This window comes from Rhipicephalus sanguineus, chromosome 5 (assembly GCF_013339695.2).
Source record: "Rhipicephalus sanguineus isolate Rsan-2018 chromosome 5, BIME_Rsan_1.4, whole genome shotgun sequence".
NCBI lineage: Eukaryota > Metazoa > Arthropoda > Arachnida > Ixodida > Ixodidae > Rhipicephalus > Rhipicephalus sanguineus.
In genome coordinates this window covers 26,031,597-26,051,013 of record NC_051180.1, presented here as the reverse complement: position 1 = coordinate 26,051,013, position 19,417 = coordinate 26,031,597, and the positions used below count along the sequence as shown (strand labels likewise).

The following is a 19,417-nucleotide window of genomic DNA, read 5'->3' as shown; positions in this document are numbered from 1 at the left end:
CCTGCAATTTTTGAAATAATATCGCATGAGCGTGGAACCCTGGATACTGCAGTTTTATATGTCGGCGAAAAGCAAAAAGTGATTCGACGATTGGAGTCACACCGGCTTTCTGAACACATGATCGCACACATAAGTCTGGTAATGAGCATGCATCTCTAAGCAAACAGCAACGGAGACGGCGATTGCGCAACATGTAGGAAATATCGTTACTTTTCTCCTATAATAGGCGCTACCACGTCCATGCGTGAACGCTCGCGTGATATCATTAAAACATTGCAAGGGTGTACAGTGAGTGCACTTTATTTTCTGGGCGCAAGTAGGCCCAGTAGTTTTTCACCACGTGAAAATATTGCTGTATATCTATTGTTATTCAGCGTGCGTAAGCACTTGAAACAGCAAAAAAAAAAAAAAAGGTAGCTAGATATAGCAAAATAATTACGTATCACCCTCTCAGGTTCGGTTGAGGTCCACCGACTCAGATCTTCGACCCTTAATTGTACAAATACCGGTATCGTTCATGGGGAGCAAACTAAGCCAGGTGTCGATCAAAATTCCGCATTCATACCTTTTAACTTTGATAAGGATACGGTTTCAGCTTCCTTCACACCTTTACGGCTGCCGCAAAATACCAGGAAAGAACCGGCTCAAGATTCCTCCACTCGTAAGAAACGGCGCAGCCAGATTCCAACACAACGGCATTTCTCCCCCCACTTCAGCGATTAACACATTTTCTGAAATCCCCACTGTGCTCTCTACAGTAGCACTGCGCTGGAATTCACTGTACTCCCAGTGTACCGATAGAAAAACAAAACGTACTATAGGACATTGCCATGATTCCTTGCCAAGGACAAGACCAGAGCACGTGGGTTGCGCAAGCTTTTCCACGGACACGTTCACAACAGGCTAGCAAAGTCCATGCTCAGTAAGAGGAAAACTGTGAAGATGGCTTTCTCTTGCAAAGGTCCCAATGACCCAACCTGATGAGCGTTGTTGCTTTTGCTTTGACGGGTACGAAGCTATATAAGTGAGTTACCGAGGCAATGAATTTCACAGCTCAGGAACGTAGCGATACAGCTTTGTTCTGAGGTTGTTTGCAGGGACCACTCTTGGTTTTTATTGCGGCAGGATGTACAACGCCACGTCAAAGATAAGAATCTGACAACGTTGCTCAACGAGTTTTCTTTCTGTAATTTATTGGGTCTCTTTTTTGCTTATATTGTTTTTGAACTTAGTTGGATAGCTGAGGTGTTCGGATAAAATGGACAGCGAGGTGATATTGGTCGGAAAGGTGATAAAAGGCGAGAAGCGGGCATTGTGAGGTAAGAATAAAGGATGACCTCATAACACGTGAACGTAAAGGAACGGCGTCATGATGTGAGCGACATTCCGATTCGCGGAAAGGGAAAAAAAAAGAAAAGACAAAGAAAACTGCTTGAATATTCTTGTGTGTAGACAATTGGTTGGCTATTGTTGATCCTCCTGATAAATTTATGTCGGATTAAATCTTCACGGCTGGTATAGTTTGCTTATCTGGTTTTATCGATCCTTTTCTTTTTGTGTTTGAGCGGCAGTGGCACCGAGTGCTCTCTCGGTGCATATTGAGTCTGGTGTCAGCGGTCCTTGACACCTTAATAAGGACACAGGTTAGGTTTAAATAAAAGAAAAACTGAAATTTGTTTTTTTTTTGCTTCTTTGGAATGATAAGGCCTTCCTTAACAGTATCCAATGCCCCGCACATTTTTGCGCATTTTGCTTGAGCCGAAACGACCAAGTTTTCGAGACCAACTGACGAACAGCCTAGCCCCCTTTTCTGAGACCGTGAACAAACTAAGCTTTCTGCCTCAAGTGAATTTTTGAAAAATCAAAGCTGGTAGTTTCTCTGAGTTTAGCAGGTTTTCAAAAATAGTATCCCGGCTACTTAAAGGGGTGGTGCGACCAAATTTGTGGCTTGCGCGTTCTTTGCTGTAAGCGTTTCCTATAGCTCCAGGAAGCATGATGCACGCACCAAGATTCATGTATTCTCGCTAAATAATTTAATATCGCCTTTTGATGTGGACAACTTTTGGTTTTGGTTTCTGGGCGCCGAGGTTGTGCAGTGACGTAGAAGTGTAGGATGCGTGGTCACATGACCACACAAGGCTGTGACGCACTTAGCCAGGAAGCGATCGAAACTCAGGGAGTGATGTAGCAACCGATGCTTTGCCGGTACTATAAGTGAACTAGAATGTATTCTAGTTCACTACAGCCGGTACGTACGTTGCGGAAGTGGCGGAGGTCCGGAGGTCACTCACGTTAATACAGCAGATTTGGTGTGACGTCACGACAACTTTCGTTGCCCATCCTACAGATCTACGTCAGTGTTGGCGCGCTAGCGATTGGTTTCGATCGGGAGAATGGGCATTTAGGTACACTTTGGAAGTGAATTAAAATATATACTAAACATTTGCTCTGTCCGACTCTTCGTGTGGAGTGTCCTTGCATACAGAGGAAACCCACAACAGGCTTGTTATAGCCTCGAAATTTGATGGCACCACCCCTTTAAAGCACATTGTGCAGTCTTATTGAACAAGTGTGGCATTTACCGAATCAACTTGCCTTGTGTGTGCGAGACGCGCATGGAGACGCGGTTCTGTGCATTTATTTTGAGTTTAGTTGCGCCTTTGTTGATTTTGTTGCAGCGGCAAAAGATATCCTCGTGTTGACAAATCAAAGAAACTGTTTAGAAAGCGCAGTATAATGGAAAATCGATACGCTTCGGCTACTAACAGAAACGAGACCAGGAGTACTCGTGCGAGCACTTCAGAAAGTAAGCTTGGTCCTCATTCCGCGTCGCTGCAAGAAAGAAATGTTACCTGCAGTGACAATGGACTACGCTTTGCTTGATGTGGGGTTTCTACAAACCATGATTACGAGTAAATGTGTCTGCACAGAATACCGTGGCACTCGTAAGGTACACAATGGATCGCGTTCCTTGGAATCAAAACCCGCAGAACTGCCACCCTTGGAACCGTTCTAACATTCAAAAAGGACTGCATGGCCCCAGTAAACGTTCTCAAGGCTAGTTGGCATATCACCGAGTTGCACCACTGTGATATGATTGGGTGAGATCGATCGCCATCGGCAGTATTTGGCCAATAGAGACACAAAAGTTATGACAAAGCAAGCCAGGGAACCAAGAAAACAAAAAAAAGAAGCGAAACGCTGATTTGTGTGATGGCTATACGGCAGGTTGATATAAATAAATTGTTCGGTGCATTTTCTTTTTGAACAGAACATGAAATAAACTTGCTTTTCCTCTTTAACTCTCATTATCTCGAAATAATTTTTTTTGTCACATTTGCCCGATTGTGAAAACAACTCGAAAATACAGAACGCTGATTTTTTTACCAGAAAAAACCGAGGGTCAATACGAAGCTACCGAACTAGAATAGTGTGCGTATGCTGAATAGTTCCCATTTTTTGGCAGTTATAATAATAAAAATTACTTGTTTTGCTAAAAAACTTACGAAAATGTCAACACTTGAAATACAGTTTTAATTCTAGTTCCATTGCAAGAGGAGACGCAGAAGAATAAAAATTAAACAAATCCTAACGCTTTACGCCCAGTAGTTTAAGAGAAAATGGATCTTAAAGAACCCTTAAAATACATGGGGGATATAGGGCCTATACCCTGTGCCCTTAACATCGCCTTCCTAGATAACTGACATACGCGATCATCAGTATAATAACGTATAGCATGTTAGCAACCGTATTACAGCCTGACCAGCGGGTGCATTGACATAGACACCTCTGTACCGGCAGGCTCACACCATTGCAATTACGCTTCATTTCTTTTAACACGATATCGTTAATGAGCTCGTTTCGAAGAAATTCCGGTGTCGATGTCGCAGTAGGCGTCGGTGTTAGTGTCGTTGGTTGTGAGCGAACAATCATCACCTTGTCCGTGACCGCAAAATCGAGAAAGATGCAAATACAATCAATAATACAAATCGAGTTCGAGTGAGAATTTAACCCAGACCGCCTGCGTGGAAAGCAGGTGTTCTACCACAGAGCCACGCTATTTCTTGAAACTGCTTCGAAAAAAAAAATATGCACTATATGAACGTCATTTTTTTTTTATGCACTATATGAACGTCATAGCCGCCAAGGGCCAGCAACCCTTGGCCGAAGCCTAGGCGGGATCCAGGCCCATCCCACCAATTCGCAGGGCAATTAATAAAGTTAATTGATCTGATCTGATATGAACGTCATGTAGGGGAAGGAATCTTTTTACGCATGTAATACTGCGTGGTAGAAGCGTAGAATCGCGCCAGGCGTCAAAACATGTGAATTGCGCAACGAGTGGGTGTTTTAAAGGCCCACCCATTACAAAGCGCTCAGACATAATTAATCGCCATCATCAGCAAGAGCATAAACAAAGTGAACAGCTGCGTAGGATCGCGTGTTGCCTTACGGACGCGTAGTGGGCCCTTCGCTGATTCGAAAAAGTAATGATTATGGCGTATTGGGCACTTAACGACTGTACTTGCAGTAGGTATTCTAGGATACTTTGAAAAGGCCAATGTTACGCGCACAGTCGTACGTTTCCTTACGGCATGGTTGAGGCGTGCACCGAGAACCGAAGCTGGGCTAGCAATATAGAAGGTGATGCGCACGGGGCCCGATTCAACTATCGCGTTCTACTCTTCAAGGCGAAGCTCAAGCTTCCTGCAAGTTTTTTTACAAGCCGGTATAACTAAAACCTTCTGTCTTCTTCATCAGAAAACTTTGACTCATGAAGCCTAATAAATGTTTCAATAAATAAAGAAAGAGTTTCCTGAATTTTATGCGAAATGTTCTTCGCTACGAGCCTTTGAGCTGTTTTCCCTAATGTGGCCAACCATGTGCATCCTATATCATAGCGTCTATTGTTATAATAGAGCGACAACAGATAACGGAACGCCCGGTCGCAGCGATACATGTCGGGTGTCAAGCCAATTATTTTGCAAGCGCAACCGTACGTTTGCTTAGTCTAGCTGTGAACGATCGCCATGAAACCGCGAGATCCACGGTTCAAACTTTGCGATATCTGTACACGTGTTGTTGCCGAGGTCACCGTTACGGATGGATAGATACTACACGCGATAACCCTGGTGCGGTGCGTTATCAACTGAAGCTCCACGAGATTGCGTTGTGAAGAATACCGGTGTCTGCACAACCGTAGCAGGATATCCACGATGTACGTATAAAAAGAGTTCCATTGTATTCCGAGAACGTGACACACACACATATATGTTAGCAGGACTCGTTCTAATATATACGTTCATTTTAAAGCAGCAGGCAACAAACACAGCCAAGGAAAACACAATGATGTAATAATTGCTGGGGTTTTACGTCAAAAAACCACGATGTGGTTATGAGGAACGCCATTTTGGAGGGCTCGGGAAGCTTCGACCACCTGGGGTTTTTTAAACGCGCACATAGATCTAAGTACACGAGCCTACAGAATCTTTGCCGCCATCGAGAAAGCGGCCACCGTGGCCGGGATTCGATCCCGCGACCTGCGAGTCAGCAGTCGAGCACGACAACCACTAGACCACCACGGCGCGTAGGGAAAACTTAAGGGGCGTAGTTCTTAGCTGTAGTGCAGTTATCACGACCTGACGATAAGTGAAAGTGGATGACAGAACAACTTGCCACTTGGTGAGAACTAAAGCCACCAACATTGCATTGTGCGTGTGTTGCCCTGCAACTGCGCTGGTACGGGGGCAGCAGTTTACTCGTGCTCCTTCTTCAATATTTAGATATGGGTAACCTTAGAAGTTTTAGCCAGCGCCACATGTGGGCATTTTGGCGAATGCGGATCATTACTCTTGCCCGATCGTGTCATGTACAGAGTACGCGATCCTTTAGGAGCTGGGATCAATAAGCGCACAAAGAAACTCACACGAGAATGTTTCATCGCTATACGCGTAGAATTGAAAGAACGTTTCTTAAAAGTTGGTTAACACGTTCACTGCGTCGTGGGTCGCCGGTGGGTCACGGCCTGTGCTTTTCTTATGCGGCCGCGATGTTACGAGTATGCATCTGCTTGCGGATGCGATAACCTCATCCCACTTGAACGCAGAGGTCGATTCTTGCTGCAAGGGGTTATAAATGGCCAGAAGAACGCTTTTCTGGTGTTAGATGGCGTGACCCAACGGTGACCCACGACACACTCAATGAAAACGTCTTCATGCTGCGTGCGGTGTGACCCACCGGTGACCCACGCTCAAGAACTCTCCGTCATGTGCTGCCGTCTAAGGTGGCTTGAGAATGAAACCAGTACACATATTTTTATTGCAATCGACGTGGGAAGGCGATGTTGTTTTTAAGGAGCGGAGTGGAGGCCTATTTGTCAATTGTATTGCTCGCCAACATTTTTCCGCGGTTTTTAAAGTACATTTCACCCGAATAAGCATGCATGAGTTCTTCCTGCTGCTCCCAAACATTTTAGCGCGACTCGTAAATCATCATGTCTTTTACGGACGCAAAAGAAAGCACAGCACAGAGGAACCAAGCGTGTGTTTGTGTTTTCTGATGCCAGACACTTTATGTTTCAGCGTAGCTTCACGCGAAAAGGACAAAAAATAGCTATGTGTCTTTCAAATAAGCGCGCCAAACGCCAGCCGCAAAGGTAGCAGCGCCATCTCTTTGGAGCGAATCAAACAGGCACGGGCGCGTGACCCGCCGGTGGGTCACGGCGCACCTGGAAGATATGCCGAGTGGCCCACGGGTGGGTCACTCCGTATCTAAAACGAGACCTCAAGAAAGCGTGCAGCAGCGAACGTCTTAAGATAAGACGGCATACAATTTTTAAGTGCGAATGCACTTTATAAGCGACCCTGAATCCGCCGTCCCATAGCAACGGCGCGAGGAGCGGAGAGGAGCGTCTGTAGCAACGGCGCAGCGACGTCACACCCCACGTGACTGCGCGCGCTCCGCCCCCTCACCGCGGTTTGCGCGGGCGCGCGCCGCTCTCCGCACCGCTCTTCTAGGTGGCATTGGGTGCAGTGCTTCGCTTTCGCCGCTCCTTCTCTCGCCGTTCGCTCTCTCTCCTCCCTGCGCCCCACTCTCCCGTCCGCTGGCTGGGCGCCTCTCAAGAAGAAATGTGTGCTCGAGACACCGCTGTGAAACGCCAACGGCGACCACAAGGCTGAGATTATGGCCGTCAGGTACAGTGACAACACAAACAGGTGCTGATGAATGTGTAAATAAATGGTTACGGTACAAATCCTCGTCTCGTCATTAATTTACGCCATTAAAATTACTGCGCCGTGTACTCTCGGCGCAAGAAATGCATTCGCATTTCCTCACGATTCCCTTCGGGGAGGTGGGGGCATTTTTTCGAGAGCATATAGCTACATCAATTCGGACTCAAGTTTTTTAAAGCCTTAATGAAGTTACATGTAAAAAGAAAAGTGGAACACGCCTGCTCTTTAGAGACTAGTGCTACTGCTTACCTCTAACGATTTATGCGTTATTAAATATCGATCTTCCTTTTAGGGGCGAAGCTCCTTAAGGCGGCACCCGTTCGTCCCTCGTCGTAGTCGTAGTAGTCGTAGTGCGTAACCAGTCTTACGCTTTGACCTCCAAGGTGGTGCCGGTGGGAGATTTTTCCTGTGCGTTGTTGAACAATAAAAAATTCGCAGCGTGCGCGTTAACTAAAAGCCGAATTCTTCTGTCTCTCATTCCCCATTAGCAGCCATTGTCATGTTCCAGTAGGAAACGTTAGTAGAAGTAGAAGTGTAAGTGTTAGCTAAAAGCCGACTTCTTCTGTCTCTCATTCCCATTAGCAGCCATTGTTTACCTCCAAGGTAGTGCCTGGTGAGATTTCTCCTGTGCGTGATTAAACAATAAAAATTTTGTTCAAAACGCCGTTGATTGATGAAATAAACCAACGAAAGACGCCAGATGTTTTGTAAAAGCAAAACGAAAGAACGCCAGATGTTTCTAAAGCAAAACGAAGAGACGCCAGCTGCTTAATGAAAGACGCCAGATGTTTTCTAAAGCAATGGTTTTCTAAACAATGAAAATTCACAGCGTACATGTAAAATTAAAGTGAGCTGCAAGTCGTCATAACTCATCGAACCTTTAGTATAAACGCGCCCGATCTCACGTCGGTGATGATGTACTGGGCAGAATTCACGGAAGATTCACGGTTTACCGATGAACCTCCGCAGCTTCGCCCACTCATCATCATTCACTCCGTGGATATGCTGTGATTTTTTTTTTTCATTCTCTCTCTCTCTCTAAATATCGAAAAATGATCACCTCTTAGCTTAACCTAGATGTGTCAACATATCGCGATTTGCATCGCACCCTGCTTGCATTCTACTACGAGAAATGAAATCGAGTGGTTTGAAACTTATTCATGATAGCAGCATTAGCAAAACGGACATACAGAAAAGGAATAGACAGGACAAGGCGCTGCATTTCAACTCAAAGCAATCCCGTAAGGTCCTGCAGCCTTTTTTAAATGGTGCGACTGTATACACGTGCCGACTGAAAGCAAACATATATATATTTTTTTTCTTTTTTGCTGTTGCAGAAATGGTGGAAGTATGCTTGAGGTAGCTTTCAATTTTACTTTTGAAGTAGCTTTCTGAAGTGCCGGCCAGTACCTTAAAGGAAATTCTTGCGTAGCTCGAATGTTCAAGCTACTTTAAAATGCTGAATGCAGCGGTGTGGAAGAAAGACTTTCAAAGTAAACATAACAGACAAGAAACAACTGAGCGATTCCTAAATGACGGGGAGTGTGCAGAGTCAAAAATCAGAAAACGCAAATCAAGTTTTTTTTTTTTTTACAACGACAAAGTTAGCGACAGCAGTTACAAAACGTAAAGCACTTTTTATCGCCGTACCTTCAAGAAATAAAGAAAGTAACAAATAAACGAAGGGAAGTTCAACTGAAGACTTACCTTTTCCCCTGCTCCTGAAATTAAAGTGTTCGAACTTATTTGCGTCTGTGGTAGCAGCTGCGGTAAAAAACGCCTCGCAGTGATATCTGTGAACAATGTTTTGCTGTAGAGCCCTCGATCCTCGTACAGTGAGAGATAAGTACTTCAGCCTTCTCTATCGGTCAGTTACTCAGTTACCGTCGGCTCGTTTCCGACACGTGCGCGCACACAACAATCGCCGAACAAATAGACCGCACTATTTTTTACAACTGCCCTAAATATAATATTATTACCCTGAGTTTCGTCGGATTCCTTTTTTTTTACATTTTCGCTAGAATGGTGAACGGTTAGCTATAATTAGTATTCATGAACTTATAGTCGGATACAACTTAAGAAGTCAGGAGAGGCCCCGCCCAGACAACCGAATCGCGGCAGCCGATCGCCTCCGCGACAAAGAAATAGTCCCGCTCGTGCACTCGGCAGTGTTCTCCGAAGGCGGGGTCACCGGCCGTCATTCTGGAGTGCGCGCCTGTATTGGTGGAAAGTCGTGAGCATCCGCCTTTGACGAGAAAATGCCGCAGGCGTCTAAAGTTGTATCCGAACACAGTATTAAAGAGGCCATGACGCCCAACTTTCGATCATGATCTGTGATTGTGGGTTAATCCTTGTGCGCTCTCAAACAAGCTGGCGGAATTTTAGCGCATTTGGCACACACGGCGGCCTGAGAGTCGGGCAAAACTGGCGCGCTCGCTGGCCGTGACGTAACAAGCTGCTTGCTGTGGGAGCATCTGCATTCCGGAGAACGATTTTGTTACGTGCTCAGCTGCGCATGCAATCGAGATAGATAAGATTTATTAAGCTTGACATTGAAATTGAACGAGCCCCGCCACGGTGGTCTAGTGGTTATGGCGCTCGACTGCCGACCCGGAGGTCGCGGGATCGAATCTCGGCTGCGGCAGCTGCATTTTCGAAGGATGCGAAAATGTTTGAGGCCCGTGTGCTTAGACTTAGGTGCACGTTAAAGAACCCCAGGTGGTCGAAATTTCCGGAGCTCTCCACTACGGCGTCCCTCATAATGATATCGTGGTTTTGGGACGTTAAACACCACATGTTATTATCATTGAAATTAAACGACTTGCGACGGCTGAAACTTTGACAGAAGGAGACGGCTTCGCTCCATGCTGCATATGACGTCACACACGGCATGGAAAAATGGCGGTCGCCGGCGACTTTTAGGGCTTATTTTGCCCTGAAATATTCTTTTACAGTCCATGTTTCGTATATGTATAGGCACAATAGACCCTTTACTTCTATTTTTTTTTTTGCTGAAAAACGCAAAATAGTAGCAGGTCATGGTGGCAGCGTGTCATTGACGCGTGAAATTCCCAATACGTGAAGGCGGGTTTTGCGCCTAGCGATAAATTATAACAGCGTTCCGCCGGTGAAACACAAACACTGCTGGAGGGGGGAGGAGGGAGGGGGGGATTACGCGTGTGATTATTAGGCTTCCCATGCGAATCCAAATACCTTTATTATACTTCTTTAAGCATATCGACCGAAGCTGTTTTAAGCATTTTTAAGCTATTTACGCAGTACAATTTATCTGCCTCCGCATCATATTCCTAGTAAGCTTGAAAATTGCTAAAACGTTTTCTTGAAGACAGCTGTATTGTTGACCGCTATTAAGGCATTTATTGTTCCTATTATTTTAAGGTCGGCGCATTTATCATGTGTTATTGGTTGTGCTGTATGTACTTGATAATTCATCGACATGATGTATATGCTATCTTCTGACAAGATACCTTCTTATTAGGCGCCATCATGATTTGTATTCTTGATACTTTCTTTTGCGGTGTCATAGTGTTACTTAAATAATATATTTTATTTTTATGTGCCGATGTTGCTGTAAAATCGTTCTACGATATGTAATTTTAAAACTTCTATTTCGTGTGCTCGATACTTTAATGTGCTGAGTGTAGCCGGCGCCTTAATTATGCACCAACCTATACATATGAATGAATTATGCACCAAATTATATCATATGAATGAAAAAAAAAAGCTGCAATATAAGAAAAACACTTAAACTTAACGGCGTACAACGTCGTTCCCATATGAGGCCGATACTCGAGTGTTCACCAAGGCCTAACTCTAAAATCTTACCTTCCACGCTCGTTTAGAAATGTGCTGTCGTCTAGAACATTAGTGCCTCGCAAAAACAAACAAGCACAAAATTCAGGTATAATTGACTCAGTTTTTTTGTCTATGTATATGCGTGGGCACCATTAGATGAGCAATCATTTAGGCATATTTAGGAAACGTTCGGCATCATTCGGCATCATTGTCGTTACAATTGACGTGTATGAATATCTGTCAAATGTTCATTTAGTAAATAGTAATAGCATGGTTTCGTATTCAAAAAGTCTGGGTATTTGTACATATTTCTTGCTTTGTCTCTTTAAAAAAAATGTTATAACACACTATTGTTATAAACGGAGTCTTGCAGACAGGTCTCGAAGTATGAATGTTCTTCTAACGATGTTTTATGTACTGTTATAAAAAATTGTGCAACTGTGGCTGATTCTTCGTTTCTAATCTTTTAACATGCGTGCATCACTGCTCCTTCTGCGTTTTAATGACTGGGACGGGTTGCGGCACTTTGTAAGGCATTAAACTGCCTTTTAGCCAACCCTGCCTCTTATCTTACATGTGTAAAAAAAAATGGCCGCCATTAAGCAGTATTAGCGAATGATAACCTGTGCTGCTCGTATGCAAGCGAACACAGTACAAATCGGGACGCAGTTCGGTACGTTGTGATATCCTCTCGCTTACAAAAGGGCCTGCAAAAAAAAGTGCCCAAATACCTCAGTCATACTAGAGAGAGAGAGAGAGAGAGAAAGAAAGACGAGGGAAAGGCAGAGAGGTCAAGCAGAATTGAAACGCCCGGTTTGCTACCCTAGACTAGGGAGAGGGGGAAGGGCAAGAAAGCAACGGGAGCGAAAAGCAGACACGCAAAAACAAACAAAAATACGAGAAGGAAAGGTGATAAGGAGGAGTACCATAGTCTGTCCAATAGGCCACTTCCACGCAAAATATGCACCAAGGCCTCAGTTGATTTCCGGTGCGATGACGGTTCGCGTCGGCATTCTAATATTGTCTGTTCCAACAGGGCCCTGTTGTCAAGGCGGGTGAACACGGCCACTAGCGTTAGCCTGTGCGCGCTGTAGCGAGGACAGCGGCAAAGAACGTGCTCTATATAGTTTCTTCGCTGTCACAGTGGTTACAATCAGCACTGTCATTCGGAAAGGGAAAGACACCGAAGTAACCCTCGTATTCAGGGGTGTGCCTTTACACCGAGTCACGACTTGGCTTTGTCAAACAAGCACGGTCAAGTAAGAACGTCGTAAGTAACGTCTAATCCGAACGCGTGTAAGAACCACCAGTCAGCCTCTTTGTCATGTTTACACCACGCATCATCTTCTCAAGTTAATAAAAGAAAGCAGGGTTGGGGCATTTGGCAAGATGCCCTTAATAGATCGTCATGTAATCCTCTGTCTCAGTTTTCGAGTGTCCGAAGGGTTCCAAGCTAGAATGTCTCGTGCTGCAACTTGAGCAGGTGACGATTCTCTTATCAGCGGCCTCCAGGGATCAGTGGTTGAGGCAGCGTGCAACTAGACCTACGGGATCGTTTGATGTTGATTCAGCGGAGATAGCACCCGTAAACTGGTGATAAAAAAAAAGTGAACCGCTCATCCGTATCGAATATCAGTGCGGCGCCCCTCCACGCAGGGTGCTCCACGACTTGTGAGGAAACGGCGGTGCTCGAAGAAGCCACACATTCGGGGCTTGTGGCTGATGCACAGAAGGGTTCCGGAATATTGGGAGCAACGTCTGGTGGAAAAACCGAGTCATTTAATAGCATGGCGGATATTTCTTTACCGTAAGTACGACGTTTGCAATCGCTTGTTCTTTTTCACGTCCATTAAGAGTTACGATTACACCGAACACAAGTTTGAAGCGATGTGTACATGACTACTTTGCCGCCATGTAGAGTAGCATTTTCATGCTATCTACTACTACGACATTGCGGAAAACTTTGTACAACATGTTTTCTACACATTTTTCGTACGATTATACACTTCTGGAATGAAACCGCGCGCAGATCTTTCTCGGGGACGCACAACTTGTGTCACCGATACGGGATACATGAGGGATATGTTTCTTCTTATGATACGTACATTATTTACGTACATTTCATGCAACGCGATATCATATGCAGTGCCTTACTTTAGCGATGGACTCAACTTTTCTTCCCTATCCCGTGATATGTCTGCTCCTTGACGGAGCAAAGTTTACCGCGAGGTGCTACACTGAACTTTGATGCGTGCTCGCTTGCGCGGTGCTCTCCTAAAAATAGGTTAATCTACTTGTACGCTCAATCATGTTCTGCGAGTTTTCTGTTTTACTTATTTTTGTTTTGCTATTACCTGCTTCAGTATCGCTGATGCCGAACTGGTGCTGAGACAGCTTGCCGCTACCTCACTTTGCCTCGCTTATCTTGTCGCCTTGTCAAACAAATGGCCCTTTCTATCGATTGTAGGCATGTGCTCGACATTCACACACGTTCCACGCCTATAGCACTTTCTTATCTCTTATTTATTTTCATCCCTTAAGCCTTTTCCCCCAGAGTGAGGTAGCAAGCCGGGCGCACGTCTGGTCGACCTCCTTGTTCTTTCCCTCCCTTCCTGCAATTTTCCACCAGTGAGAATTGCTGTGATGCATGTTAATACAGCGATTTGTTGCTATAATTATAATGATAATCATCAGATCTTTACTATACTGCCCAGGAACAGCTAAGAAGAAATAAAAAACCTACGTTCGGACGCACTTCAAGAGTATTACGCAAGGCACAACGTGTAGCAACCCGGCCGCGGCGGTCGCATTTCGATGGAGGCGAAATGCTACAAGCCCGTGTACTGTGCGATGTCAGTGCACGCTAAGGAACACCAGGTGGTCGAAATTTCCGGAGCCCTCCACTACGGCGTCTCTCATAATCATATCGTGGTTTTGGGACGTAAAACCCCAACAATTATTATTATTAACGTGTAGAAAAGACAAATGTACTAGAAGAAATAAATATGAAGTAGAAAAGAAGGGGGAAAAGAAAACACGGAGGCAGGCGAACAAATGACGAAATTGTGTGACATAATTATTGTCATTTTTTTTTATCACCTAAATACGTAAACATACACGCAGAATACTTATTACATGTTTTCGAAGTCAGGCCATAGGACACTGGCTCTGCAATAAGGCCACCACATTGCTGTCGGGTATATTTATGCGGCAGATTGCCCATGACTAAGGGCAATGTGTAGTGCCTTGAGTTATGACATAAACGAGGTGGATGACGTTGTCGGTAGCCGGCGGATCTGGCCTTGCGAGATATGCAGGGCCCGCCCGGTTTCATTTTTTCAGGTTATGTTGAAAACAACATTTTAAAAAGCGGTGCGTGGCAGGCGCTCCTGTTCGTTCCTTCCTTTGGGACATCAGGGAACTGAAGGTCTTGTTTAAAACGGGATGAGTTTAGAGGTGCATGTTCGAAGCATACCTGAATGGCTGAGCTGTGTTCACCAAAACGCCAAAAGCGGTGCTTGAAATTCGATGTATATGCATTCCGGATGCGTTCAGCGAAGTTATAATTAGACTTGCGCGTTGCATCCGCTTGACCCCCCTTTCCCTTCCCCCTTAAACTATAGAAGTTGACGACACACAGCAAAGTTACAAAAAAACAAACACAGGACAATGGAAGTAATCCGATATTCCACGGCCAATGCCATGGGCGCGAAGGACACGCCGTCTTACACATCTAACGCTTGAAAAGATGCTCTGACGGAGCGTCACCAAAAGGAAGGAAGGAAACAGAAAAGGAGAAGGCAGGGAGGTTAACCAGAAAAACTTCCGGTTGGCTACCATACACTGGGGGATCGGGGAAGGGGAGTTGAAAGATATGAGAGAGAGGAGGGAAGGGGACAAATGGGAGGGGGCATTGAATTGACTTAAGCTTGCGGGAGTGCACCACAAGTCAGAGGCGTTCGCACAAGTCCGCCGTCCTCAAAAAAGCTTGGGTGACGCCTGAGCTTCGCCTGCAAGAGTGGAACGCGATAGCGTAATCGGGCCCCGTGCGCATCGCCTTCTCAATTGCTTCTCAAACACAGCGCTTGTCCTGTGTGTTTCTTTCCGTGGCCGTCCGTTTTTTGCGCTGTTTATTCCAAGTATGCACAACCAACTAGCCCAGTCAGCTACTCAATTGCTAGCCTGGCTTCAGTTATCGATGCGTGGCTCAACCGTGCCGCAAGGAAACGACCGTCTGTGCGCGTAGCATTGGCCATTTCAAGCTATTTTAGAATGCCTACAGCAAGTATAGATGGCTTGCACGTGACATAATAATAATAATAATAATAATAATAATAATAATAATAATAATAATAATAATAATAATAATAATAATAATAATAATAATAATAATAACTTCTTTATTTCCATCAACGATGGAGGAGACTGCGGGTAAAAGTTGCTTGAAACAATTCAACTTGACAGAGGCCCACAGCCACCTCTACAATGCAGGCAGCGATAGCACAGTTTCACAAAAGAAAAGAAAATCATATAGAACACAATATTCAGAATACAAATATATCCAAAAAATTTTACAATTTCATACAAAACAAAAAAAAACAGCCACAACAGTAAAAAAGAATGAAGAAAGCAATATTTTTCCCCTATTTACTATGTGAGCCTGGATGGACGCAGCTTCTGAACTGGGACTCCACGATGGCGGCTTTGACGACAAATAAGTTGCGTCTATGCGAAAACGACGCGGCAGGAACATCTCTGTGCGTGAATAATGAAAGAACGTGCATGTGATGTTTTGATAACATTAATGTGGCATCGGAAACGTCGCGTCTCCACATGCTGGGGCTCTAACAGGGCGCTTTCAGTGACGTCAGTGCAAGCCATCTATAGTTGCGCAGTGCCCAAGGTCAAATTATATCGGTCGTGAAACTTGGAACGTAAAGTGGTCGAGAACCTATTGCCACTGACATCAATGTCCGCCGTACGATTGAAGTGCGACTAGATGAGGAGGGGACGAATAACGAAAACCAAAAACTCGATGGATTTTTTTTTCGAATACTCTTAGGTTTATATATGCCAAAGCAAACTAGAAATTTACTTTACGGCTTATCTGACACTTGACTAAATAGTTGATTGCCTGATTGTTTTTTTTTTTTTTTTGTCGAGCACCATAAATGGGGGGCGTATGCAGACAGTCTACTATGCGGGATGTGGACCTGTGGTTTAGTTCGGCGCATTGTCGCGTCAACGAGCCATCGCTCACTTTTGCGCGGTGGTTTCGTGCGTATCTTTCGCAGCTTATTTATTTGCTTATGAGTTGTTTACTGGCGTGACACTTCAGAGGAGCTGAACTAGCTCACGGAATGTCTAGAAAACCGCTCCTGTGACTGCAGGCTGCTTTCTCTGGCACACGGCCAGCGTGCCGTGGCCTTTCGTGATGCAACGCTGTACTCTATAAGGTTGCCCTAGTGATACTTTCAAGGCTGCTGTTTTACTCCAGTGGTTTTCCTCGATTGGGAAACCTGAATTTTTGAAGTATTTTGCTATTCATCGTGTGCCGTTGTATCAGAATTTTTTCATCTGCAAAGTATTTTGGTGGATATTGCAGGTACACTATTTGGCTATTAAAACAAGCTTGCTTCCCCAATCTTTCTTGTTGATCTTCCTTTTCTCTCGCACACCCAACTAGCGAGCCATAAAGACGGAATATAGTCGCGTAGTTATCAAAAGCATATAAAAGGTCAGCAATTAAAAAAAAAATTTCAATTTCGCGCCATGTAGTGCAAATTCACGACGTCGCTACCGTTTCCGATTGTGACGTCATATTTCATTTTTTATCTTTTGCTTGATTAGAGTGTACTAGAACAGGGGAGTGCCCGAAACGAGCTTCAAAAAGTGAAGCCCAAAGAGGGTCAATCCGCTAGTAGCGCTGCGATCGGTAGTCTGCAATGTGTCATTGTTTAAAGAGTTGCGCGCGGCTTCGCGAAAGTGGTGCAGGGGTAGAATGCCCGCTTCCCACTTAAAAAGCCCGGGTTCGAATGGTAGCTGCAGAGGGTGGCTTTTTATTCGTAGTGTCTACGTTTATAGCTGTGTTGTTTTTCTTTTCTCTCTTAAAACTAGCTTCAGTTGCTACGTATTGCTGCAAAAAGTAACGCAAAATGAGAAGTAAAATAGAAAAAAATTCACAGTTAACATAGTTATTTGCAGCGCCATCTCGTGGGATTCAATCTCGGGGGCCATACCTTATGTTTTTGTTGAATTCCGCGGGATGGCGCTTCAAATAACTACTCAGGCAAAGACTGGAAGTATAGTGAGCTGCTACATGTAATCACGAAAGAAATGGAAATAGAGAAGAAAACCATTTGTTGGAAAGGAAAGAAAAAGCCAAAAAGTTGGTGGAACAAAGAAATCCGGGAAGCGATCGAGAGGCGACGTCAGGCATCACGGGAGCACAGACAGGCAAAAAAGGAGAAGCGGCCACAGGACGAAGTCAACCAAATATGGGAAATATATTTAGAGCAAAAATCCATTGTGCAGAAATTAGTCGAGGCAAAAATTAAAGGTGAAAGTGAACGCTGGATGACAGAGATTCGCGAAAAGAAGAAGGCCGCGTCTAGGATTTTTTGGAGCCACCTAAAAGCGCTGGGTAGGAAGTCTGTCACAATGCAACAACATATGGTAGATGAAGGAGGAAATAAATTGGAAGGATATGAAGCGCTAGGTTACATCCGAAAGATAACAGCCGATTCGTTTAAAAAGGTCCCCCAGGGGATTCCCCCGGTGAGTAAAAGTACGCAAAGGAGTGCAACCGAAGAAGATGTAGTACTAGAGAATTTCAATTGGAAGAAGGCCGAAGGAAAAATTCCTAAGCGCACTACTCCGGGCTTAGATGGGGTTCCCGTCAGCCTCATTAACGAACTCGGACATAACACTAAAGAAGCACTGCTGAAAGCCGTAGAAAAGTGCTTACAGGAGAGGGAAATACCAGACAGTTGGAGAAAAAGTAGAATGAACTTAATCTATAAAGGCAAGGGAGAAAAGGATAACATTCGCTCGTATAGACCGCTAACAATTACATCGGTGCTATACAGGTTGGCGATGCAGGCAGTAAAATTAAAAATAGAAGCGTGGGTAGAACAAAATGATATTTTGGGAGAACTTCAGAATGGATTTCGAATCGACAGGCGGTTAGACGATAATCTGTTTGTTCTTACCCAGTGTATAGAAATATCTAAAATAGAAAACAGGCCCTTATACGTAGCTTATCTAGATATCACCGGGGCGTATGACAACGTTAATCAGGAAATTTTGTGGGATATATTGAAGGAAGTGGGCATAGGTGACGACTGTGTACAGCTTTTGAGGGAAATATACCGAGGAAATACAGTTTGTATAGAATGGGAAGGAATAAGTAGCAAGGACAGCGTTGAAATTAGCAAGGGGCTGAGACAGGGATGCCCTTTGTCCCCGCTGTTATTCATGCTGTACATGGCGAGAATGGAAAAAGCGCTAGAAGGTAGCAACATTGGATTTAATTTGTCACACAAACAGGTCGGAGCGATGATTGAGCAGAAGCTTCCAGGTCTATTTTATGCTGATGATATTGTCTTATTTGCGGACAGTCAAGATGATATACAGCGACTGGCAGATATATGCGGAAGGGAGTGTGAGGCTCTAGGACTAGGATTTAGTGCAACAAAATGTGGATTGATGGTATTCAATGATCACGGAGACCATACGGTATTAATACAGGGCCAAAAAATACCGAGGGTAAGCGAGTACAAGTACCTCGGAGTATGGGTAAATGAGGGGGATAGATATATGGAGGTACAAGAGAAAGCATCGGTAGCAAAGGGAAAGAGGAATGCTGCAATTATGAAGCACAGAGCTTTATGGGGATACAATAGGTACGAGGTGCTTCGAGGGCTGTGGAAGGGTGTGATGGTTCCGGGGCTTACATTTGGGAACTCAGTGGTGTGCATGAAGTCAGAGGTGCAATCAGGAATGGATGTAAATCAAAGGACGGTGGGCCGCCTCGCATTGGGCGCTCACGGGAAGACGACAAATGAGGCTGTAAAGGGCGATATGGGATGGACAGGCTTTGAAGTGAGGGAAGCGCAGAGCAAAATGAGATTCGAAGAGAGGCTGAGGAAAATGAAGGAGAGTAGATGGGCAGAGAGGTTTCAGGTATTTGTATAGAAAAAGCGTTGACACGCAGTGGAGAAAAAGAACTAGGAGGCTCACCAGTAAATATACGGCTGGCAGTGCGGGCGATATGGCAACAAGGAGCATTAAGCGGAAGGTCAGAGAGGCGGAGAGGACTTATTGGATGACAGCGATGGAAAAGAAGCCGGCTCTGAGTAACTACCGAA

The 19,417-nt window shown here is 44.8% G+C and overlaps 1 protein-coding gene across 1 annotated transcript in view; it reads left to right on the top strand.

Annotated features, from left to right (window-relative positions):
* Nucleotides 1-1,258: 1,258 nt before the first annotated feature.
* LOC119393376 (ATP-binding cassette sub-family G member 1) overlaps nucleotides 1,259-19,417 on the top strand; it is a 37,603-nt gene continuing 19,444 nt past the window's right edge. Inside the window, exon 1 of the mRNA XM_049415880.1 lies at nucleotides 1,259-1,314. Coding sequence (XP_049271837.1) covers nucleotides 1,259-1,314 — 56 coding nt within the window. The remainder of the gene's footprint in view (nucleotides 1,315-19,417) is intronic.